General features: G+C 44.0%; 1 protein-coding gene across 1 annotated transcript in view; it reads right to left on the minus strand.

The window, feature by feature from the left end:
- LOC146204950 (torsin-1A-like) overlaps positions 1 to 22410 on the minus strand; it is a 38564-nt gene extending 16154 nt beyond the window's left edge. The window contains exons 1-3 of the mRNA XM_084589634.1: positions 22079 to 22410; positions 17606 to 17871; positions 2176 to 2351 (exon numbers count right to left, since the gene is read on the minus strand). Of these exons, the coding sequence (XP_084445760.1) occupies positions 2176 to 2351; positions 17606 to 17871; positions 22079 to 22295 (659 nt within the window). The 5' untranslated portion in view covers positions 22296 to 22410. The remainder of the gene's footprint in view (positions 1 to 2175; positions 2352 to 17605; positions 17872 to 22078) is intronic.
- Between the last annotated feature and the right edge of the window lie 4594 nt (positions 22411 to 27004).

Here is a 27004-nt window from a genome sequence, read left to right on the forward strand (position 1 = left end):
CCGTTTTCCTTTTCATCTTTCTTTTTTACACATTGCTCACTCACTCAGTGGTATCAGCATCCGCAAGCAGGACACTACCACAGTCACTGCCCATAGCCTTAAATGACATTCCAGCTTTCATTCGTCTGAAAATAAGTTACCTGTCATTAACCCGGAACACTGCTGCTATTACCACACCTAAATAAGTGGCAGTATGGGCACATTTCTTGAGCAGCCAGCATGACATCATTTACCACTGTCTACAGTAAAAGCTCATTAATAAACCACCATTAATTTAAAGATGCAAACAATTCAGACTGAAGTCCCGTCAAGTTTCCGTCTATGTCTATGGTGTCACAAGCACGTCTATTCAGAAGTCCTTAGACTGGTATTAGTCAGTTCAAACGAGCTCCCGAAGTGGCACCATGTCGACGTATGAACAGCTTAACAAACAATCATTCAAATAATCATCCAAAGGCCTCAACTGCATGCTATATTGTTTCTAGTGCCACTTTGAGAAGCGAGCAAGAGTATGCATGTTGTTGACAACCAGGACCTGAGCAACAGGCCAGGACAGAATCTGGCTGCATAGCGTTGTTTGATATGCATGATCAGCCATGCATATCAGCTAGCCAGCCATCTAAGCTGCACACCATTTAGAACAGGTGCTGATCTTCCCCACCCGAAGGTGCCGTGCAGCTCAGGCACCACTACACACCTCACTCCTGTCTATCCACACTGTATTTGTATTCCTCCAGAGCACAAAAACACTGCACTCGTCACATGCTGTTCCCCGTCTGTGCAGTGAGGCTTCCTTACATGCGAATCATGTCCGAAGAAGATCCAGCACTGCTGCCTTGTACCCACTGAAGGAAGCCATGAAGACCCTTGCCATTATGAATCAGTTCTTCCAACAATCCCAACAGCATGCACAAATTGTAGCAACTAATGGAGCTACAAAAAACTGCTGTTGCCACTGTTTTCTTTTTAAACGCACATGATCGCTTCCCAGGTTTTCACCAAATAGATTTGCCTTTCGCATAAAATGTTCTTGAGAGTTTGAGGACCCCTTCACTAATTTGACATTTAGATAATTTTGGTGTTTTTTTCTTTTTCCAGTGAATCGACACTAAAGCTTTCACTCAGCCATTTAGCCATTGTGTGATGTACAAAGCCTCCAGGCTCATGCAGTAGTGATGCTCCTGTCTGTCTAGGCGGCTTATTACGGCGTCACAAGAACACATGTCATGGCCGAATTAGCAGGAGCTGCCAACTTTAGCAGCACTTTTGAAATGGGAATTGAACCCACCAGACCCTTGGATTCTGAGTAAGATTGCTATTTGCAGGTTGTGCAGGTACACTCTTGCAGCTTGGTTAAAATGGGCTTTATATTTATGTGAGGTGGTTTTGCACATAATGGCGCATAATCACGACTGTACACTAATGAATATACATGTGACCTGAATAAAATAAATAAGTGAAAACTCACTTGCTAGCACACCTAATTCACATTTAGCCTAAACATCCATCATTTTTTCCTTTTCACTGAAACCTGGATTAATGAAGTTTTACTGTACATCACCAGTAGGCCAGAACGAATCCCAGAAGACCAAATGATATCAAACTGAAATTAATCATTGCATAATTTGACCTCAGAACTATTTTTCAATTAGCATGTTCATTAAAAGCCTATGAACAGCAGCATTTACATGATCTGAGACTAAACGACTGCTTATCAAATAATAAAAGTGTAATTATTTGCCTTGCTTACATAAGAAACCAACAGATGTGTGACATATGCATATTGCCACCCCCCCCCCCCCCCCAACACAAGAGACCAAATCACTTCGCCAAGTTCCAACTCTGAATACCTTTCTTAATAAGGAACATGGAGCTTGTGAGAAAAAAAGGACAAATAGGAGTGATAAAGTATTTGCAAAATAACAGAATGAACAAAAAAGAGGCCCATCAGTTATTTGCTATAAGAAATAAAATGTTTTGTATGTTCCTCGCACATGCACAAAATCTAGCATTGCTTCCAACAATGAGGAAACCAGCCAAAAGTACACTCGCACTGACATGTATAAAAGTTTTGCTGTGCTAATTAATTTCTTAACCACAGTTACTACTCCGGTACATGCAAACATCACAAGCATTTGTAGCACCATAGTGATGATGTAGAAGAACAACCCTTACCTGAGGAAAATGAATATAGATTTTCTGTAGTCTACTCCATCCAGCTTCTCATGAAAGTCAAGGTAGGGCTTGATGATGTCAATGAGGCCATTTGGCATCTTGTCAATCTCATCAAATATGAAGAGGGATCGGCCGCACTCCTTCACCTTGGCCTCAATTTCTTTCTGCAATGTTTTCTGTGAAATACCCATATACAATTCAGAATTGTCGTCATACGGTACTAAAATAAACTTTGAGAACCTGGCATAAGAACAAATCTCAACAGGTTCTTTGCAACCAATGCAATACACTTCTGCTGATGTCACACGTAATAGGTAACTATGCTGCCACCACTGCAAAGCATTATGAAATTTCATCTGAATCTGCAGGTTCAGCATAACACAAAGGGCTAGGGTGATAACAATAAGCTGTGCAGGATGCACAAGCTTGTCAAAATGTGCTAGATTGGTTTGTTTGTTTGGTTGTTATTATTATTATTTACCCTCAGGGCCATTAGATGCTGCAGAGCGAAGTGGGAATAACATGCAGCAAGTAACAAAAAGCAGCAGCTAATAAAACAAACAGTCACATGCACACACTTGTATGAAACCGGAAACAGCATTACCAAAGGCAGCAGGATCAATAATTTCAGTAATATCATAGGGAAGGTGATTCCAACTGACACAAGTTCTAGGTATGAGTGAATCGTGAAACATGTTGTGCGACAAGGAGAGATTCAAACTTTGTGCTGGTGATCAATGCGTGCTGAAATATACGATGGTCTCTTTAATAACTTTTTTAAAGGTAAGGATTATGATCAATTTTGTGAAATGTATATAAAGAAGCTATTGGCCTGCGGTGAGAAAGAAGCAGGAGGGAAGAGTTAGCTTTCATGGCAGTAACACTACTAGTACAATGATAATTAGAAAGTATGAAACGACAACCGTGGTTTTGAACAGACTGTAAGTCAGAAATGAGAGATTCGCCCCCAGAGTGCCAGACCGATGCAGCATATTACAATTTAGAGCAGACTAATGTTTTATAAAGCAATAATTTGAATGTTCGATTTCAAGAATTAGATCTAGAAGACAGAGAGTCCGAAGAGATGTGGACTGATGTTAATATAATACTTTATTTTTCCTTTACTACAAGGAAAGGAAAGGAGCAGCCGCTAAAAAGCTGCTTCGAAGAGCAGCTTGACGGGGCGGCTGCCCCTACATATGACGGCATTTCACAGCAGAGAAAGTCACGCCCACACAGTGAATAAACAGTCAATGGAGAAATAATTAGACCACAAAAAAGCACTAGGTAAATCAGGAAAAATACATGAAGATAAAACAGAAATGCCGCAAGACAGAACACCTAACTTAAATATATGTATTTATAGAAACATTTCGCGGATGTTCGTGATATAATACAAGAAGTTGCTACTAAGGTAGTTCCAAAGCAAAAGAAATGCAAGAAAGCAAACTGGTTATCTGAAGAGACTTTGCAAATAGCTGAGGAAAGGAGGATGGCAAAAGTTATGGGGGAAAGAGAAAGATACAAGGTTCTCAATGCGGATTTTCAGAAAATAGCAAGGAGAGATAAGAATGCCTTCCTGAACATACAGTGCCAAGCAGTTGAGGACAACAGCCAATTAAGGAACACAAGAGCTCTGTATAAGACAATCAAAGATATCAAAGGAAGCTTCTGTGCTAAGCTGGGCGTGATAAAGGACAATTGAGGCAAGGACCTCACTGAAGCCTCAGAGATAAAGAAGAGGTGGCAAGAATACACAGAAGAAATGTACAAGAAGGACCCGAAAGTGCAAACCCAACATAAGACGGTTGGGATTACTGATCTCGAGCCGGGCATCCTGAAGAGTGAAGTTGAATGGGCCTTAGCCAGCCTTGCTAAGAACAAAGCTAGCGGAATTGATGGCATTCCAGCTGAGTTGCTTCAAAACCTCAACCATGACGCTGTTAACATTCTGCATACATTATGTCAGAAGATTTGGACAACCCTGCAGTGGCCACAGGATTGGAGGAGGTCAGTTTACATCCCCATTCCAAAGAAAGGCAGTGCCAAAGATTGTTCCAACTACCGCACGATTGCGCTTATTTCGCATGCTAGCAAGGTGATGTTGAAAATCCTCCAAGGTAGGCTGCAGCAGTATGTGGATCGGGAGCTTCCGGACATGCAAGCTGGGTTTCGCAAGGGCAGAGGAACTAGAGACCAAATTGCCAACCTTCGCTGGATCATGGAAAAATCAAGAGAGTTCCAGAAACCCATCTACTTCTGCTTTATTGATTATGCGAAAGCGTTTGACTGCGTAGATCACAGCAGATTGTGGCAAGCTCTCCAAGAGATGGGAGTTCCAATTCACCTCATCTGTCTCCTCAGGAACCTGTATGAAGGGCAAGAGGCCACAGTCAGAACTGGGCATGGTCTTACTGATTGGTTTCCGATTGAGAAAGGAGTGAGGCAAGGCTGCATACTGTCGCCCTGCCTATTTAACCTATATGCAGAGTGCATCATGAGGAAGGCCGGTCTGGACGAGTCTTCAGCTGGAGTGAAGATTGCTGGAAAACGTATCAACAACCTTAGATATGCGGATGGTACCACTTTAATGGCAGAAAGTGAAGTGGAACTCAAGAGACTTCTGATGCACGTACAAGAGGAGAGTGGGAAGTTTGGGCTTAAACTGAACATTAAAAAGACAAAGATCATGGCGTCTTGCCCTATCAAGTCCTGGAGCATCAATGGACAAGAAGTGGAAGCTGTGACAGATTTTCTCTTCTTGGGCTCCAAGATTACCTCGGAAGGAGACTGCAGCCATGAAATTAGGAGACGCCTGCTTCTGGGAAACGAGCAATGGTTAGCCTTGACCGCCTAGTAAAGAGCAGAGACATTAGTCTGCCAACCAAGATCCGTATAACTCGTGCTATGGTCTTTCCAGTTGTGATGTATGGATGCGAGAGTTGGACTGTGAAAAAGGCTGACCGCCGAAGAATTGACGCGTTTGAATTGTGGTGCTGGCGAAGACTCTTGAGAGTTCCTTGGACTGCCAGAAGATCAAATCAGTCGATATTGTCGACCATAAACCCTGACTGCTCATTGGAGGGTCAAGTTCTAAAGTTAAAGCTCAGCTACTTTGGTCATCTGATGAGAAGAGAGGAGTCGCTGCAGAAAGATTTGATGTTGGGAAAGGTTGAGGGTCGCTGGAGAAGGGGTAGGCAGCGAACGCAATGGTTAGATGGCATCCTCGAGGCACTGCAGATGAAGTTATGTGATGTTAGGAAGATAGTGAGAGACCGGAAAGCGTGGCGTGACATGGTCCATAGGGTCACGAAGAGTCGGACACGAATGAACGACTGAACTGAACTGAATTTTAATGAACTTGGTGCAGATGAATATTCCTGCGAAGGAATCCAAGGATGCATTTAGCGTTATTTATGACGTAGTCAACATGGATTTTCTAAGAAAGATTAGAAGAGATGTAAAAACCCAGATATTTATAATATAACACAGCTTCAAGAATGATGCCATTAATGTGGTAGGTAGACTGGGTAACAAGTATAAATGAGAAATGGGCAAATTCTTGCATTTAGTAATGTTTAGCTTCATATTCCACAGGTTACACCAATCCAGCAACTTGTTAATATCTGACCGAAGAACACTGAAGAATTTTGCGGTAAATAACACAGTCATCGGCAAAAATCAACTGGAAGACGATATAAGTAGTTGGTATATCATTCATATAAATTAGAAAGAGGAAGGGCCCAAGAATGAACCCCTGAGGCATACCAGAGCAAACAGGCGAAGAATCTGAATTGGCGTTACTGGCTGCTACGAACTGACTTTGTTTGAAAGAAAAAAGTGAAACCATGCAAGTAACGTGGAATTGATGTTCAGGCTAAGTTTAATGAACAGAAGCTCACGACAAACCTTGTCATATGCTTTAGAAAAATCCATAAATATGCAGTCAGCCTGAGACCCGCGATCAAGAATGCAATGCAACTCCTTTGTGAAACATATGAGTTGTGTTTCACATGAAAATGATTTACAGACGCCGTGCTGAGCCTTATTGGAAAAGCAGTTGGATTCTAAAAAGGTAACAAGATGAGAAAAGATGACATTCTATGATTTTACATTGAATGCTGGTGAGCGACACCGGGCAAAAGTTACCAGGGCAATGTTTACCGCCAGACTTGTGCTGCAGAATCACACTCCCAACCTTCCAGTCATTGGGGATACAACCTCAAAATAATGGCTTGAGGGGCTAGTTGGTGCTGCATAATATTCAGAAATGTGGTGCAACAAACACAAACACAAGAGAAGAAACACAACACATGCGCACAGCCTTCTCATCAGACAAATATGACTGATCGTCAGGCAAGAACTCGAGGCCATAGCTCCTGCACCACTCACGTCTCCACTGCCCGACACCATGGCCATCATACAGGCCATTGTCCGCCAGGAACTTGCTAACGTCGGCCTCTCCTCCAGCCCCGTGCCACCCCCGCCGCCATCGCATCCTGTTCCTCTAGTGGCTGCTGCAGCCACCCCCCAAGCCCCACCATGTCGCTCTTTTTTCTCCCCTTCAACTTTTTCTTTCTTTATTTTTTCTTCTGTCCGCACGAAGCAGCGGAGGTGGCTCAGCTACAGAGCCAGTAGCAGGCCCGTGCATTTTCTTTTCCTTCTTCCTTCAGTAGTAACAACAATTGACTGCATGCCCATATGCCATAGAGAGTTTCAATAGCTCCCTCTGTTACACTGAACTTAATGAGCTATGTCAAATTCTGCACACTTCCTTGAGTCGCCCACCGCAAAAGGGGCCAATGTATTACATTAGCACCTTAGATGGAGGAAGACTGGCGACGGGCACTGAAGGATCTCGCCCCCAATCTCGCTATATACCTTCGACTTTCTAGCTGTTTAAGCGACAAATATGACAAGCCCGCGTAAAAAAACAATTACTTTGGCAATCGCCAGGGCTGATTACGCAATGATCAACTCATACAACCAGTCAAAAAATTCTAGAGGGCACTTTGGACCACTAAAGTGTGATGCCGCGAAAGCTGTTATAGCGCGGTGGACCGTAGCCCTCCACTACGGCACCCTATCTCCCTCTCTTCTTTCACTCCCACCTTCCTCCTTTTAAGAATGGTGCACCTCAGATGACAGGCCAATTTCTTTCATTTGCTGTCGAGCCGGCCACACAACGTTATTGCCGTAGCCGTACCTTCCCCACCCCTCGCTCCTATCACAACACTGACCATCGGTACTACTATGAACCTTGACGCTTCCCTGCCCAGCCTGAAGAGCTCCGCCCCGCATATGATGGACCTGCACACTTTCCTCCTCAACCAGATGAGCCTTGTGCCGAAGCCGTCCCAAGTGTTCGTCGCTCCAGCCGATCTCCATCTGCATGTCCTCGTCGCTCCAGTTCACCGGTACCTCGTCGCAGCTCTTCCCCATCATACAGCGGCACCTACTCGAGAAACTAGCGAGTGCAGCGCCCGGGAGTGATGCTGCATTATCGACCCGGACTGCCAACTCGGTACTGACCCACGCACTCAGACGTAATCTAATTGATATACATGTTGACAGACTCCCAGTTTCTGCCCTTATTGACACTAGCACCCACATTTCTGTTCTCAGTTCCACGCTCCGTTGACGCCTGAAGAAAGTTCTCACACCCACTACCTCATCTACCGTTCGCGTTGCCGATGGCAATACACCTACTGTGATTGATATGTGTACTGCGAGAATTCGCACTGCCGACCGCCGCATACCTGTGTCCTCACCAGTTGCCCTCAAGACATTATATTAGGCCTCGACTTTTTAACTGCACACTCCACTCTCACTGACTGTTCTCCTGGACTGCTTCATCTAGACCTGCCGCTTTGTCCCGACGAACAAGCTCCTCCAACTTCAATGCACTGTCTCCGCTCCGCTAACTTTACTCGCCTGCCACCAGAAGCCACTGTGTATGTGCTCATGTCGCCTTTTCCCTCAGTTCCTGATGGAGACTATGTTGTTTGCCCTATAACCGACGTGACTCTGTAGCGTAAAATTGCTCTCCCTTACAATATTGTGCACGTAGCGAACAACCACACTTATATTCTGGTCTTGAGCTTCAGCTTTTTTGTGCAAGTGCTTCCCGAGGGCATTTCTCTCGCCTAATTGACACCATTGTCTGACTTTAATGTATCTGCTCTTTTACCTGACCCTAATGCTGAAGAACCGCCACAACCTGCATCGTCCTCACCTCTAGAGACCCGCATATCAGGAATGGTTACTCCTGACTTGCGTCATGATCGTGCTAAAGCACTTACAAGCCTTCTGACTTTGTACAGTGATATTTTTTATTTGGCGACCGCTCCCTTGAGTCAAACGTCCCTAGTTACTCATCGCATCAATACCGGACACGCCAGCACAATTCACAGAAAACCTTACCGAGTGGCCATTTCTGAACGTCGCATCATACAAGATGAAGTAAACGGGATGTTGGCAAGAGACATTATAAAGCCTTCGAGCAGCCCCTGGGATTTACCTGTCGTGCGTGTTAAAAAGAAGGACAATACCTGGAGATTCTGCATTGTTTACCGACTCCTTAATAAGGTTACAAAGAAGGACGTTTACCCACTGCCCAGGATAGATGATGCCCTCAACTGCTTGCATGGTGCCAGCTATTTCTCTTTGATTGACCTTCGTTCCAGTTATTGGCAGATCGCAGTCGACGAACGAGACCGAGAGAAGACTGCCTTTGTCACTGCCGGTGGCCTGTACCCATTAAGGTGGTGCCTTTTGGCCTGTGTAATGCGCCCGCAATATTCGAGCATGATGGACTCTCTTTTTACGCGGATTCAAATAGACGACATGCTTATGTTATCTCAATGACGTCGTCATATTTTCTTCGACCTTCAAGAGCCATCTTCATCGCCTTGATGCTATTCTTGGAGTCTTCCGAAGAGCTGGCCTTCAGCTGAACTCAAAGAAGTGTAGCTTCGGCCGACGTGAACTCAAGGTGCTCGGACACTTGGTCGACGCCCGTGGCGTTCATCCGATCCCTGACAAAATTCGTGCTGCGAGTGCATTTCCCACACCATACTGTACCAGTGACGTGCATAGTTTCCTTGGCCTTTGTTCCTATTTTTGGCGGTTTGTCCCAAACTTTGCAGAGACAACTCATCCACTCACTACTCTTCTGAAGAACAACATTTCATTTTCTTGGAGTCAAGACCAATCTCAAGCCTTTTCGGCGCTCATTGCAGCCTTCACCAACCCACCTGTCCTGGCACAATTCAACCCCTCAGCACCAATGAAGGTACGCACCGACGACATTAGTCACGATATTGGTGCCATTCTCGCCCAACAGCAGACGGGTCGCACTAGCGTCATTGCTTACACCAGTTGCCTCCTTTCTATGGCTGAGCGGAATTATTCGATCACAGAACGTGAGTGTTTAGCCCTCGTATGGGCCATTACAAAGTTTCGCCCTTACTTGTTTGGCCGCCCGTTCTGACCACCACGCTTTATGTTGGCTTTCTACGCTTAAGGACCCTACTGGTCGCCTATAGCATTGGGCCCTGCATCTTAAGGAATACACCTTTTCTGTCGCTCACAAGTCCGGCCGGCTGCACACTGACGCCATTTGCCTGTGTTGCAACTCAGTAGATCTACCACCTGACAGCGAGTGTGACGATGACACCTGTGTGTTGTCCATCTCTGACCTTTTCAACATTCGCCATGAGCAGCACTTAGATCCAAAGCTTTGCACCATTGTCAACCGCCTCAGCACTGATCACCCTGACACTACCCTTGCTTTGTGCTCCACAACGGCACTTTACGTCGGTGGAATATGCAACCAGATGGCGCCGAGCTTCTGCTAGTAGTCCCTGAACACCTGCGTGCCACCGTTCTTCAGCACTGCACGACGCGCCCACTGCGGGCCATCTTGGTGTACCTCTTACGTATGGAAGCGTATGCTGGCATTTTTTTTGGCCAGGCGTATACCGCTCTGTTCGTCGTTACGTGGCTTCTTGCGACCGGTGTCAGCGACGGAAAAAGCCCTCGGTTGTGCCTGCTGGATTCCTGCAGCCGATCAACATCCCAATAGAACCGTTTTTCCGAGTTGGCCTTGATCTCCTCAGGCCTTTTCCTCTGTCTGCTTCAGGGAATAGATGGATTGCGGTGGCCACGGACTATACTACGCGCTACGCTGTCACACGAGCAATACCCACCAGCTGTGCAACTGACGTGGCTGCGTTTCTTCTCCATGATGTCATCCTGCTCCATGGTGCTCCACGCCAGTTGCTCACTGGCCGTGGCCCTTGCTTTCTTGCTCGAGTAGTTAACGAAGTCCTCCGGTTAAGCACTATTTCACCACCGCTTACCATCCACAAATGAATGGCCTCACCGAACGCCTCAACCGCATGCTCACGGACATGCTGTCAATGTACGTATCAGATGACCACCATGATTGGGATATTACTTTGCCGTTCGTGACGTTCGCATATAATTCGTCCCATCATGATACAATGGGCTACTCGCCCTTCTATCTTCCATTCGGCCACGACCCTTCACTTCCATTTGACAGTGTCTTGCCTCCCACCGCTAATGCCAACTCCTATGTTCGTGACACCATCTCCTGAGCTGACGCTGCCCGTGTTATTGCTCGCCACCGGCTGGCTTTCTCCAAAAACACTCAAAAACGACACCACGATTCTCGTCATCGGGATGTCCACTACCCTCCGGGCTCTCTCGTCTTGCTCTGGACTCCCGCTCGTCGAGTTGGGCTTTGTGAGAAGCTCTTGCCGCGCTACATAGGCCCCTACCGTGTTTTATGGACAGTCACTTCCGTGACATATGAGATCACCCCTGTGCATCTGACACAAAAGTCCGTTTTGCCATGTACTGATATTGTTCAGGTCGCCCGAATGAAGGCATACTACTCCAACTGTAGTCCCCCGACATAGTACGCTCTGGGACTGTGCTTTTCACGCAGGGGTAATATTACATATATGCCATTACAGAAGGCAGAAGACGACGATCGACAACAGAGACTGAAGACGAAGTGGTAGCTGCGGTTGGTGCTGAGAGGTGCAGGTACATTCCCGCGTCATCAGCTGTTGTGTCTCTTGGACTAACCTTGCCACGTATAAATATTATCCACGATGGCTATTAGGATATCACTCGCACTTCTGTGACCTCTATCAGGGCGATAAACACTAACGCTTCTTGCAATCGAACAGTTCCTTGTTCTCTATCTTCGCAGAAAGCTACGTCTCTATCAATAATACAACATCGACATCACATGAATCAATGAAAGAATTTAAATCTTCCCGCTTAGAAGTTGCACTTCTTGTTTGTAAAAAGAATTGAAAGTGGTGCCTTATTACCAAGAGCCGTCCCCTGCTCCTCCTACATCGCTATGACAAAACATGTGGTGAGCCAGATGTAATGTGATTTGATTCTTGATAAGGGGTCAGCAAAGATCCCGGTGGGCCAACTTGTTACTAAACAGTTTGTTATACCTCAGCTTATACTTCAAGTCAGCCTCCTTCGCAAACAGCAAAAGCCTTTCTAGCCACATGCGTTTAAAAAGAATAATCTTCGCTTACAGTGACCTTTTTATCTTTTAAGTTTGGCAGAGAAAACTGGAACTTCACAACAATTCGATGACTTTTTTCGTACGAGAACACGCCAATCCTGTGTGCTTGTTCAGCCATGTCCTTCATTAGAACAGGAACGAAGCAGCTTTGGGATATAACATCCCAAGACAACTCAGGCTATGAAGAAAGCCATAGTGGACGGCTTTGGATAATTTCAAACACTTGGTGTTCTTTAATGTGCACCGTCATCCCACAGTATGCTGATGCTCCGCCTGCATTGAAACATGGCAACTGGGGTATCAAATCTGGGCCCACCGGCTTAGAAGTGGAGTGCCCTAACCACTGACCAACCACAGTGAGGCACCAGTTTGGCCACGGTGTCGTTATGAAGAAAGGAAAGGCACAGCAACTGTCTCAATCATAGTGTAAATTTAAACTGCAACATAAGAGAAAAGATTAAAGACAGAGGGTGTGGTGAAGGGCCAGATTAATTTTAGCTGCCTTGGGTTCTTCTAAATGCCCACTGAGAATATGGCACCCTGCCATTGCTACATTTCACTTCCATCAATATGTGGCCAGAAAAATGTCCAACCATTTTCAGGCAACTTTAAATGCTCAAATTAGCACAAATTTAAGCTGACTATTTAGTCTGCAACAAAGAGACATGAGCATACCAGACTGGTTCATTATCAGCACGTTAGCATAATGCTATTTTGACAACCAGTTGGAAGATGGGTTTGGTTTGTGGGGTTTAATGTCCCAAAGTGGCTCAGGCTACAAAAGATGCCATAGTGGAGGGTTCCAGAAATTCTGACCACCTGGGCTTCCTTGACATGCACTGACATCGCACAGCACACGGGTGGCTTGCTTTTCACCTCTATCGAAAAGCGGCCGCCGCGGCCGGGATTCAATCCCGCATCCTTGACCACAGTAGTCGAACGCCCTAACCCTTGCACTAAGGCGGGGCAGTCACTTGGACGATGGATTTTATGCTAAGCTTGGCTGGACATTTCAGCACATTGAACTGTTTTGTAAACACAGCTGCCAGTTTAGGTAGGAATTTATATTTTAAATCAACCAAATAAATCAGGTCTGAGTGGATGTTAGCCTATTGTTGCAGCTACAAGACTGCAAGCAGGCTTAAACATTTTGGAGCAACTCAGAGAGCAGTAATAATGCCGTTTTGGAGCAATTTTGCAACAGTAAAACACGAAATTTGGAGCATGCTAATTATATTTTGTAGCATGTTTTTAGGATCAAACGCTTTCAATAATTGCAGTTTTCTTTTTCTGACATACAAAAAGTCGATTTTGATTCCTTTTTAGCCCAATACTCTGCTGACTACACATGCATCTCTAACACGACAGGATAAACAGCCAAAATATGCATAGCAGATGTTTTATACCCCAGCTGACATGAGCAACAAGTTGGAATAGACCAGCAACAAACAGAATGCTTGCTTCCATATTTCATAATTGGACATCGTGTTTGACTAAAAGCTTACGACTATTTTGACGTGATATATTCAAATGGGGAGCATACCACTTTGATGCGTTCAAGCAGCACCACTGATTTGGAGTTCACATCAATAAGCAGCATATTTCTGCTACCTTGTGCATCCCTTTTTTTTCCTATGCCTGTGCTGATAAATTTCTGGGCCCTGGTCAGTATAGTGCCTTCAGGGAGCATAGGCAGCACTGAAGGGATAGCCTTTTTCCTCCTTCACATTCTTTACTTGACTGTCTCCGGTCAGTGCATGGCTCCTCACATTATCACTTGACGGCACCTTTGTGATGTCACCCCAGTAACGCATCAAGTATGCCTCTGTAGGCCTGACGCACTTGTTAGTGATAAAGAGGCTCTATGGTGAGGTACCTAGCTACTTGTTTTCACAGCAGAATCATTAGAAACAACTCGTGTAGTTCTTTACAGCTGGACAAGTTCCCAGTGGCTTGTAGTAGCTTGCGGTATCTGTTTCACTCACTGCTCTCATTTCCCTCACCACCAGTGATTCGAAAGACTGGGAGAAGGTGCTATGTCATGTGCACATTTTTTTTTTTTTTAAATGCCCTCCAATGCTTGTGTCTCTTTTTTAAATTTACTTGCGAACATTAGATTGAGTTTGATCACATTGTTTTTTAGGCAATACCATTAACAGCCCACTATATGATAACTTGTGCTCGACAAAAATTTGATGACAAAACATCGAAGCGCACGGGCGTTTGGAGCAGTTTTGGAGCAGGGGAACCAGTTTGGAGTATACTGGAGCAAATGGAGCAGCACTTCCACTCCTGCAGCTAGCACAGTAGCCACGTAGAGCGTCTGAAGGGAATATACTACATTTTATGACTATGCCACAGCGTCATACAGAAAAGCTATTTTTTGTCCATATCATATCAATGGCGCATAAGAAATTGAGGCTATCATGCGCCAAACGTGCGGTAGAATTATTGGCTTTGTAAGAAATGTCTAAAATGTGACTAAAATATTAGTTTATTAAGAAGCTTGGCTTTTAAAAATATAAAAACACATGACTTATCCCCAAATGAATTTTTGCGTATGAGTAAAGCAGGGTGAAATGGTATGCGTTCAGAATAAAACAGTGTAGTGTTTTTCCTTCAGTTTGTCTAGCTTGGCACATGAACATATGTGATTTATAACGAGCACTTCTCCAAACTCGCATGTTGGTCTCTCTTTCGCAATAACAAAATTGTGTGAGGAGATATGTATGTCCGTAACAAAGGTGAGTAAAGAAATCTTCGTCAATGTTACCTTGCTGAAAGCATTGCAGATGATCTGCCACTTCGTTCCTCAAACCAACAATTAAAAAGTGTTAATTAATAAAGATTAATTACTTTGGAGAACAAAAAATACTGCAGACTAAGGTAGGCCACATGACTCTCAAAAGCCCTCAGTTGATATCAGTGGGCTAGGAAGCATTTTTAAAAGCTTGGTTACATTTAGCTAGGACACTGGTACACTCTACACGGGTGCTGGTTTCTTCCAGTCATATGTATGATATAGGTTCTCTGCAGGAGTCATTTCAGCCATGATCCACGTGCCACTAGCAGCGGAAGGAAAAAGTGCGTGGGAGACGCGCACCCATCTGTGCTGCAGAAACACTGTGAAGATGCCCAGGCATGCATCGTATTCTTCCTTTGCTCTTTGCATTAGTGGCATTCTGTGGTCACACATGAAGTGCCGCATTGCAATCTGCAACAGATGATGGCTGATCTCGCCAGGGACAAGGTTTTTCCCATCTCCAAAGAGAGCAAAGCAATGGGAACGTTGGATCGCTCTTTGTCTCGTTGGGAGTTAGCCGGCAGTTACATGCCAGGATTCACCGCAGGACATTCTCCTCAAAAGAGAAGATGGCACACTAAAATTACCTGCATTCGTAGTTTTCCTCACCACCTGAAAAAAATGCTATGCTACAGGCACCAATGTGGCTCCTGTATTTTCTGCTCCCAATCAGCCTGCCTGACAGAATAAAAGCATTTGCACCCAACATCACAAAATGCACCAGTTGATTATCCCATAATATTTATATACCTGTGGGTTCGTCGATATTGGCAAAATGGGTTGCTACATCCGCAACGCTATGCATGAGCACCAATAGCATAGAGAGAGTGATCAACGTAATGAAAGCACCTTGGTATCCACTGAGCGGCTACAAAATACAGAAACCGAAATATATTCTTAAAACTATTGAAAGCAACAATGAGAAAGGAGGAAATAAAAATTTTTAATATGGGAAGCTGACGGAAACCTTGAAGACCTATATCCGACAACTGGCTTTTGTGGAGAGAGGTGTGTTTGCCACAAATTGCATGGTGTATTTTTCTACTTTTTTCGTTGTATTTTTTACCTCCTGCTTCACTTTGTTATTTCATCTTTCTTCTAGTTCTTGCGTACGCCTGTTTTGTCTTCTTCCTTTTTTTTTTTTTCATGCTTTGCTACTTGATAATGAATACCCAGCATAGAAGCCAGTCCTCGTCCATCTCTCTCTGTTGCATCTTGTTTCCGCACTAGAGTATTTACCTACCTCTGTGTCACTCCAACTAGCCCAAACCACCGCCACCTCACTGCACTGATCCCAACAACTGTCCCACAACCACCTTGGTCGGGCGCAAGCCTGGCTCAGTTGGCCGCATCTTTTCTGCCAGCCTTTGACCAGACCATGACAAAATAAAGCAGCCAATAGTTGCACTGCTCCGTCAAATAAACATTTAAATATCCAAGTCAAATGCAAAAAATTTAGGGTGATCAATTTGACTGATGCAAAAGAAATGCAAAAGCATATTCCTAGTTGACTCTGCTTATGTAGTAATTAAGAGCATGTTAAAGTACTAAAGCCTTTCACTTCTTGCTTCTCCCACCTCTCACCTACAAAACGGAAGGGAGGATTTGATTTATATCCAAGTCTTCCACCTCTTGTCTTTTCTACCTCTCACCTACAAGACGGAACCGAGGATTTCCCTCATTATGCTACCTGTCAGCCATGACAGGTGGCAGAGGCTTCAGAGATGGACAATTTCTGCTTTCACAGCACTCCTAATGCTTTCGCATTAAAGAATTGCAAAAGGAACAGACATGATAGAAAATGACATTCTCTTCAAGACCGGGTAACAAAATGCCTTTATAGCAGAGAAATGAAAACAGCCAAATGGCAGGATAAAGAAAAACATACGAGAGATTGGTTTGGTTCCTGAGTAAAACTTCTAATTTGTGCATTTTCTTCAGCAACAAATTAGTGCAATGCAAAAACGAATATAATAAAGGCAGACAGGTTTTGTTTAAAGGGACAGAACACTGGAATTTAGGTCTCGAATTTTTTTCGGCAAAGTGAAAAGAGTGATGTTCAAAATGTTCGATCCATAACAGTTTTGTTAGAGACAGTGTAGAAAATGTTTTCCGATGATTTTTCGATCAGTGCATGTGCCCGTTTTTATGTAGTCTGATGCTGGAAACCGTGAGCAGCGACCGCGACGACGACTGGTGGTCAACAAAAAAGACATACCGAAAAGAAATATAAATTTCACTCTCCAGACAGTAATCAGACATTTTTTGCGTAGAATAACGTCTTTTGCAGTTTCACACTCAATGCTGTTAGGGCACAATAATGCACGCCTCGTCGACGAAAGTTTTAGTGGGCGCTATCATCGCTTCATTCAAGGAATTGCAAACACTGTGGTGCCATCTAGAAGAAAAAAAAGAATAGTGTGCCGTTATGAAAATAAGTGATATTTTGCTGACATGTACTCACGCGGAGTACTACACTGAAAGTAATAGGCTTTCTCCGCTAGATAGTGCCTCGGGTGTTTTTATGCAATATTCAATGGCAAATTAAAATCGTAAAGCCTCTTTTCTTTGATATTGTAATGCTTAATCTGCACTATATGAGCCAAGATCTTTTCACCTCCCCCATAATCTCATGACATATTTTGGCCAGAGTTCAGTCCCTTTAAATGGTTCAACATCCCAAAGTGACTCAGGCTATGACAGACGCCGTAGTGAAGGGCTCTGGAAATTTTGACCACCAGGGGTTCTTTAACGTGCACTGACATTACCCAGTACATGGGCACCTTGCTTTTCACATCCATTCAAAAGCAGCCGTCTCAGCTGGGATCAAACTCGCATCCTTGAGGTCATCATTCGAGCGCCCTCACTATCGAGCCATTGCAGTGGACCAAACAAAAACATACCATTCGCTTGCATAACTAAAAAGCTTCTTTAGCGACCATACTTGTTGCCTTAGACTTGATTATAATAAAAGAACATATATTAAGAAACTGTAGAGAAGGCTTTTAAGTCTCGTGACAGGTGGGGAAAAGGTGACAGTCACTCACCCTGTATTTAGGCACTTCATCTTGATGAGGAAAATGCTTATTGGCAACATATAGGCTCACATACTTGCTGTTCATGCCCTCCTTATAGAGTGCTTCTGCAATCATGGAACTGGCATAGTTCTTGCCCCCACCTGTCCAGCCATGGAACGATAACACCAAGGCTTTCTTAGGCGATGGGTTCTGAAAGTGGTCCTTCAGAGCCCGCACAACAGCACGATGCACTAGTGGCTGCCCATGCAGCTGAAACTTGAGCGTGTTGTCCAAACCTGCAGTAGGAGCAAAAGCTGTCTTCAGCAGACAGCTACGAGACCAACAGTTTGCAATCTCCACTTCAATACTTCTGAAAGTTTCACAACCAGCATTATGTCATCTCACTGTGCTCTATCTCTGGTGAATCAGTCTAGCTTTTAGGTAGTTTCTTTATCTTAAGACTTCTAAATGCAGATGGGCAGTGCTAAACATCTAAGCACAAAAAGAGTAAACTACAATCTTGTGAAAGCAAGAACACTGGACTAGTATTTGTAGTGTAGCTGTAGTTTCATGTCTGACTGTACGTTATGCTGTTTGAGACTGATTTTAATCAAAAAGGGTATGCATGAAATTTGAGTAAATATGTTGAAGGCTTAATCTGTGCCCTTAAATAAAGTGCTTCCCTCTCTCTCCTGTGCCTCCTCCTTACTTTCAACTGCCCAATTTTTTTTTTCCTGCATTCTAACTCGCTCCCTGTGGCAAGGAGCCATGGAATTTTCCATTCCATACTGTATTTTTCAACTGTCTATCATGGACTTGCCACTAAGGTGCAGAGCCCAGCAATGGACCTTTTTCCAGCAGCACATTACTCCTGCAGCTGCCAGGTGAAGCACGTTTGACGGGATGGGTTACCAAGGCTCCCTCATATATTTTCTGCAGAAATTCAAGCAGTAGTCGAATGCAGGGCTGCTTTCGTATAACCTGTGCAGAGATGCGCGAGTAATCTGTGGCCACACCATGAGACACCTCCCGCTCTGTTAATTAATGACAACAGAACGCTGGCAAACCTAGAATGTCTTCTCGCTTGAGGTGAGCAAGGAGAGGCGGGGACAATACAATGCATGCATTTCTGAGGGCCTAGAAGATGCTAGCACTGCATGCAATTATTGTGCAGCAGTTTATAGAGTCGATGAAGCAAGGGACGTCGTTTTGTGGAAAAACAGGTGGAGCGAACTCCTCCCCCCCCCCCCCCCTTTCGCTTCGCCATCCAGCAAAAATGGTGGCCGAGGAGGCTCCGCACATGCACAGTAGTGTTACTGAAAAAAGGTCCATGGCAGCCGATGCATGCACCAACACTCTGAAGCTACAACTGGCCAGTCCAAATTTTTAAATTTAGCATCATCAACCGAAACTGCATTTGTAGCATTCAAAATGAGCAGGTCTACTGCCGCATGTGCCATAAAATAGTGAAAACTCCACAACCCACCTTTCTTGATGCATGCCAATAACTGCATACCTAGGTCACACCAGACTCAAGTAACAAACACAGTGAGTATATGCTCTATTTTGCTCATTTCTTTCATTTCAGCTCAACAAGACACCACACAATGAATAAATGAATAGGCAGAACATAACTAAATGCACATTAAAGCTCTACATACAAAAAAATCTGTGATTTGACCCGCTATGGATGTTCTGGTTCTGGGGTGAAGTTGTCCCACATGAGATAGTAAAACTGAAGTTAAATCAAACCGGATGCTAACACAAACAGCACATAAGCGTGTAATAGTGATTGGAGGTGGTTAAAATTACGTTTCAAGTATCCACCCTTGCCTTCTGGCCCATTATGTGTCTAACACTATCTTTTTTCCATTTATGTGCATAGGGCTACAGCTCCAAGTGAGCATTACTGTGGCTAGCAAAGCCACATATGAAATTTGACCCAGCCAGTGCTGGTAGGGGAAATAAGGAATACGTATGCAAGGGCTAATCAAGTATAGTAAAGCAGGTAGTGCCCAAAGTTCTTGCACCAAGTGCCTGATGGCAAATGCTGGCCAGACACACACTTTGCCCAACACATGACGGAAGAACTTCAGAGATACAGACACCAAACTGCCAACTTCAGTCCTGCAAAGTAGCTAGGCATACCATTTGATAGTTTCATGCTGTCACCCTGACCTCATACTACTAATGCTTTGCTGTTGAAATGCATTCTTGTGGGCACGCCCCCTCTCATACAATGATGAATGTCATATCAGCTTTCTGAATCGATGGTAGAAGCATGCATTCACAGCTACAAGCACAATTCTAAGGCATTCTAAAAGTATGTTGCATAAGCACCGATGAGGTAAGCCTTAAGGCATCTGCTTCTAGTACTTGGCTTGGCCATGGTCCAAAACAAGCTGAACTGGAGGCAGTTTACCTAAAGGCGTTCAATCAACACACCTCATCTGTCAAGAGACCACTACAATAAACATCAAGACAGAAAAATCAAATTTCCACACATTTCCCTGGCATATGCAGTGTCACCACAGTTTTCCAATATTTCTGGCTCTTTTACCAATTCCTACAGTAACACCAGTAAACTTGTGCAATTTGACAATAAGGCTGATAGCATACATTATGAAAAGGGCACTATTCTCACACATAATGCTGATGTTTTAAGTTTACTCGTAGAAGCTGCCATGTCTGAGGTGATGTAATGTGCTTGTCAATGAAATTACCAAACCAAAACTGATGGTGATAAAAGCATTAAGCCAACAACTGTTAGTCTAAAATGAATGTAAAAGAGTGGTTGCCTACACCGGAGTCACACACTGGTCACCCGCTCAAGTTGCCAATAACTATACTATCTTCCCGGCTACCTGTAGTATGCTGAGAAAGTGCAAAGAATATGGATATGCAAGGTGAAAAACTGGATGTAGCCCCATGCTCCTCTTAGCTTGTACACTGCACATACACTGTTTTAAGGGAGCAAAGCTGGGTAGGTGTGTGAACACTATATAAAAAAACAGTGATTTAATGCAAGTCTTCAGGCACATTCATCGGAGGCGTCGAAAAATGGCAAAGCAGCACCACCCCCGAGTAATTTCTTTCACAAGTCCATTTGGATCATAAATTTACTGATTCCAAAGTTGTGTAAACAAATAATCATAAAAAAAAAAAAAAAAAAAAAAAAAAGCTAGGTGGGCCTGGAGCCTGGAAACAAAACGGATGAGGAATGGAACCTTTCATGAACTAAGTATGTCAACTACCACAAGAGACGAGATGCTCATTCACTGAGTTTGTGAAACCAGCTGTGCTGAATGCCATTGTTACCGCTGTACAGAGTCCTCCAAAATTACCTTAAGAGCACAGCAGACAATGTGTCACACATATAACAATCTGTTAGCTTACTCGTTATGTGCGACAGACAACTGTGTGAGAAATTCCAACTGATTTGATTTCATAGCTGAGGTGAGAAATAATACCGCAGTGCAGTGTGTAGAATTTTCACATATAGGTGTGCACAGAATGCTCACTGTAGCAATGCCCGGCCTTTGCTTTCATCCCAAATTCCACAATCAGATCCCCATCGATAAGTAACCACACAAGCATGTGAGTTGTGACCACTTAAACAAGATTTGAAGGTAGTTTGGCACAGTCATTTTCTGACCCCTACGTAGAATGTGCTGTCACTGGGCATTTGTATACTTGTTTCCTTGGTTTCCTGACAAAATACATAGCTTAGGCTATATTACACAAACATTCTGCGATGAAGCACCGCTAAAATAGCCATCAGAGTTTCTTATGTGGAGGTGGCTACTGTTGCACAGAAATACATTGACCTATGCATACTGTACTTACAAAACACACACATTGAACGGCATGCCACAGCCTTGTGATTAGGAATGTAGTTCTCCGCACTATCAGCGGCCGTTAAAAACTAAAGCAAATTGCTGGTTCCAGCATGAATACCACAAAAGAAAACAGTCTATTCAGTGACGCTCTAAGTCCATGAAAGGCTTTCATGGAGTACACACGTCTCATTGTACTTTAAGTGTCTGGCAAACCATGAAAAGCTTTGATGTAGTTTGCGCGTCTCATAATGTACCCGTAAATTCGATGTTCCAACAAAAACAAAACAACCAGTACACCATCCTTATGCTACATTCGTCTGCAGCGCACCCGAAAACTTCTTGACAACCTCCCAAACGAAGCAAGCCCGCAGACGGATACCTGTGAAAAACAGCTCGGTTAACCTGAACTGCAGTAGGATAATGCCAGAAGACGCTAGCTTTAGAAGACCACTTCAATTTAAAAAATCACCAAAACTTAATAGTAATTCAGTCGGAAAAGCGAATAAAGGCTGCACTTGCAAGCTCACATCCTTAAATAGAAACCACGATAAGCTTAGTGAGCAAATGATTTTTTTTTTTTTTTTCCAACAAGAACATAGGCGAGCTTTAACATGAAATTCAACAACGCAAATTAGCACAGAACAGTTGTCACAATCAGTCGTACCCTTGATGTTGTCAGTCACCCAGGGAGCGGCACAGCACTCCGAAGTTTTGCATTTAAGCGCGTTCCACCCGGCGTACATTACTGATACGCCTAAACCAGCACCCACTGCAATTGCTGTGGACACTGTAACGGGTTCTAAGCTTTCGCAACGCCGTCCTAGACTAAACCAAATGCAGATCAGAAATATGCACACATAAGATTCGCGATAAAATTTCATTATTACTGTCGTTTCGTTAAAACTCGGCACACTGGTAAAAAGAGATGCCGTATTTAACCCCGCAACGCTATCGACTAGGAAGCGGCCATGTTGAAAAACGAAACTTGATAACTACGCAGCGTTGCCAACAAGCTGCTCGCTAAAGCGCTAAAACGCGCTGAACGACGAAAAATAAAAACTCGTAGGGTTCAGCCCGAGCGCCTAATAACGCAAGAACTCTTTTCTTACAGCGCCCTTTTCGCCAGTCCCCCCCCGAGCTGTAACCCTGCCCCATGGCTGGGAGGCGGCTGCGATTTTCAAGACTAAACTTTAATTTTTTAATGCTCTATTATACGCTAGTGCTAAGCTATGTTGAGCAACAGCTAACGTTGCTATGGTGGACGTTGCTCAGCATGACCACCTTGGCATGACCGTAGAAACTCTATGGGCATGACCCTGTACTCTTTTCCATGCTCTCTTCGCTGGCCGTTAGTACACCGTTAGGGCAGGTTGTCATTGTACATAGACCTTGGGTTGTCTTTCGCGAAAGGCATCGACATGTCGAGGCGGGCGAGACTAAAACCCGCCATGAATAGGGTTTTTTCGGCTAAAATTTTGTCCCTAGATTTCCCCAAGCGCATTGAACGCCATGTTTTTACAAAGTACCTAAATGCTGACTATTATGTGCCTAGTTGAGTCTGAATTTGTCCCCAGATTCGTGGCGGGCTGGCGGGCTTTTCGGCTCTTTCCTCGTTGTCGCCGACGGCGTCGTCCAGAGCTTTTGGATTAACGAGCTCTGGACGACGCCGTCGTCGGCGCATTCGGGCAGTGTTTGTAAAGTCTCTCAGTTTATTGCCGTGGTGTTGCTGCAGGGGAGGTAGTGCAACGCACCCTTAACATTAAACCATTCAACTGCAAAAGTCGGACGTTCGATTCATGGGTGCCGAGCAAATTTGCGATGTCTGCGTCAACGATCTGACATCGGCCGTCGCTTCTCACGTAAGCCATTGTCATTGCTGTTGTTTTTTGACATAGTGCGCTGAGTGCAGCGGTAGGTGGGTGTCGTGTCCATTTTTGTCCGCGAAATCAATGCGAGAGGTGTCATTTAGCAGTGCATTAAGCTAAACAGCAACCTGGTACTTAATTGTTTTTGAAATTAGCGTGCAGTTTGTCAATTACTTATATCTCTGTGGCATGGATGCCACCTTCTAGCTTTGGAAAGCAATCTGAAGACGGTGCAAAACTCGTGTGTTTTATCAGAACATGTATGGATATATAAACAGTATAGCAAAAATGACTTTGGAAGGAATTAAATTGTTTCCAACAAAGCTTTGCGCAAATACATTTTTTTTTTTCTATCAGGAGCTTGCGACAGCGCAACACGACAACGTAGGCACTATACTGTGTCAGCTTGCTGCTTATCTGCTTATCTGATTCTAATTTAAGATGATTAGCATTACCAGCATTTGTTGTTTTAGTGGTTATTTTATTACATATACAAAAGGAAAGAAAAGATGTTTGCCAGCCCCGGTATCTGATATCTGAAGCACCTGAACAGGGGCGGTGGAATTGAAGGGATAGTGAGGAAGGGGTAGAGGAAATCAAAGAGGTGAACGAGAGGGAGAAAGGGCAGGGTAGGTAAAAATAAAAAATATATATGTATACACTATGACACAATATACAGTAGTTCGCTTGAGGCCCAGAGTAACGAATGCAGCGAGCTGCCAAAATGCGGCCAGGAAGGTAGCTTGCTTAACTTCCTTCAGGTCACTTGCAGCTGCCTTGTTACTGTATACGTGTTAGTAAACTATAAACTTTGGCTGATATCTCATATGCAATGCTGCTTGGTAAAGCACTCACTTCATTTCAGTGTTTACATGTGTATATGCCATTTTTTGTTTTTACTGTCAGCAGTCTTGGAGACGCAGCCGCTCGTTTATTCTGGACAACTTTCGCATCCTTGGCTCCCTACATGTACAGTACATGTACCAAGGTATATATATGTGCATTATATTCAGTATTTTCATTTTATTTTTCAGTGCATGAGTATTGTTTCTGCTATGGATAGCAATTTGTTAAGTGACTGAAAAACATTTATAGCTACAATTAAAACATATGAGTGTCAATCTGTGAGGCCACATTGTTGCCATTGTCGTTGGTATTGTCTGGACATGCCACACCCTATACCCAATGAATTACCTGTATAGTCATTCCACCAAACTGAAATTGAATCTGGGTTGCAATACACACTTATACGCTACAATACCCAAGCACTCAACCCAACACTACGTCTCGTCTCGTAACTGCCACACTTGTTGGCTGCTTACTGCACCGAGCTACTCCAGCACTTACTGTTAGCACTACACACCCATATATTGTTTTTTATTTATTTGTTTATTTCAAATACCCTAAGGGCCTTTGCGGGCATTACATAGGGGGGGGGGGGATTCATCAAATAAACACAAATAATTTACATTACAAGCAAAGAAAAAGCTGTAAGCAGAAATAGGTGCACAAAAAACCACGAACAATTTATGTAGCGACATCTAGATGCTAGAATCTAAGAAAGAAGACATCTAGAATGAGAGCAGTTAGGGATAAGAGTAGATGGAGAATACCTCAGTAATCTGCGATTTGCTGATGACATTGCCTTGCTAAGTAACTCAGGGGATGAATTGCAAATAATGATGACCTAGACAGGAAAAGTAAAAAAGTAGGCTTGAAAATCAATATGCAAGAGACTAAGGTAATGTTTAATAGCCTAGGGAAGGAAAAACAGTTTACGTTAAGTAGCGAATATATATCTATTTAGGACAGGTAGTAACAGCAGATCCGGACCATGAAAGGGAAATAACAAGGAGAATAAGACTGGGATGGAGCACATTTGGCAAGTACTCCCAGATTATGACTAGCAGTTTATCGGTATCGCTCAAGAGGAAAGCATACAACAGTTGCATCTTACCTGTACTTACCTATGGGACTGAAACGTGGAAGCTAACAAAGAGGGTTCTACTAAAGTTGAGGACAACGCAGAGGGCTATGGAAAGAAAAATGGTAGAGATAACGTTAAGAGATAGGAAGCGTGCAGAGTGGGTCAGAGAAGTAACTCAAGTCACTGACATTCTAATGGAAATCAAGAAGAAGAAATGGGCATGGGCAAGACATGTAGCGCGAGGAAAGGATAAGTGATGGTCGCTTAGGGCAACAAACTGGATTCCAAGGGGAGGAAAGCGTAGCAGGGGGCGGCAGAAAATTAGGTGGGTGGATGAGACTAAGAAGTTTGCAGGGGTCAAGTGGATGCAGCTCGCACAGGACCGGGTTAATTGGAGGAATATGGGAGAGGCCTTCGCCCTGCAGTGGGTATAGTCAGGCTGAGGATGATGATGATGATCTAGATGCTTAAATTAGCATTACCTCATGGTATAGACATCCGCTCACTGGTCCTTGTTGTCATCCATGGCTTGGGCTTGCAACCTCCGACTGCTTGCTCCTTCACACCCTCGTAGGATAGTCGTGCATGGCGTGTGAGTGCCGTACATATAAACCAGTATCCTTCAGTGCTCTAACCTCACCCAGTATTATTGAGCACTAGACTGGCTTCAGCATTTCGCGCTGCCCTAGCTTAAGCATCTGTTGCGAAATTAAATATTAGCAGCCACATTCTCCTGATGTTATTCTTGCTTTAAATGGACATCAGTATACAGAACAACAGAATGATGATGGGAAATCGTATTTCCACAGATACAACACAAATGGAGTTTTAGGCCTCAGGAAAGCTTTAAATAAATATTTAACTTGATCTCAAACAATTCAGGCCTGCCATAGTCAAGCCCCCACTTCGCTAAAAAAAGAAAAGCAAACAAACAGCAACTGCACGCTAAAATGCAAATGCATATGGATACATTGACGTCATTTGAGAGGCTACACATTTCACATTCATGCGACGCAATCGTGCGCAGCCACTGTCACTTCCTTGATACTGTCCAGACCTGTACCTGCTCATTGTGCCTTACGCTCCCTATTCCTGTGAACTGTTTCAAAGCTTTCTCCTTGTCAGCGGCTTGTGTCACCTTCTTCCCACGCTTACAGCCACTTTTGCCCTTGCATGCAACATGCTTTATTCCATGATCTTGAAAAGGCTATAACAAGTTCTGCATGCACATGGAAGCAAATTTGTAAATATGTTGTAAGGCACAATGCTTTGGTGTTATACTGCTACACTTGTCTGTTTATTTGTTTATCTGTTATGTCTAGGCAAGTTCTGTTATGTCTTTTTTTTTTTTTTTTGTCCTACTGTTATATGTGCTTGGTTTTTCCATAACCACTTCTCTTGATGTCATACGACTCGAGATGCTTGGGGCATTAAACCCCATAAACCAGTTACCAACCAACCGTCTCTTGGCACTAGCCTGATTTCTTTTATTCCAGTTTTTCAGTGGCAAGAAAGCATGCTGTCATCAATCTTTCCTTCCTCCATCCTTTTGATCGCTATGTGGTTATTTCTTTCCCTGTATCATATAAGGGGGACGCTCTCCCATGTATAGATAAATCAGCAACCGTGCGGTACCCGCTTATTGCAACATTCTTAACAAACCATATTCACTGCAGCTTAAATGTGGTGCTGTCATTATATCATAAGCAGAACAGGCCTCTCGGCACCCCTGCTCCTGACCTGAAGCTCCGGATTCTACACGGCCTACCCTGACGTGAAGCAACTTTGCTGTGCTGCC

Source organism: Amblyomma maculatum, chromosome 1 (assembly GCF_055883805.1).
Source record: "Amblyomma maculatum isolate TAMU_Amacu chromosome 1, ASM5588380v1, whole genome shotgun sequence".
NCBI lineage: Eukaryota > Metazoa > Arthropoda > Arachnida > Ixodida > Ixodidae > Amblyomma > Amblyomma maculatum.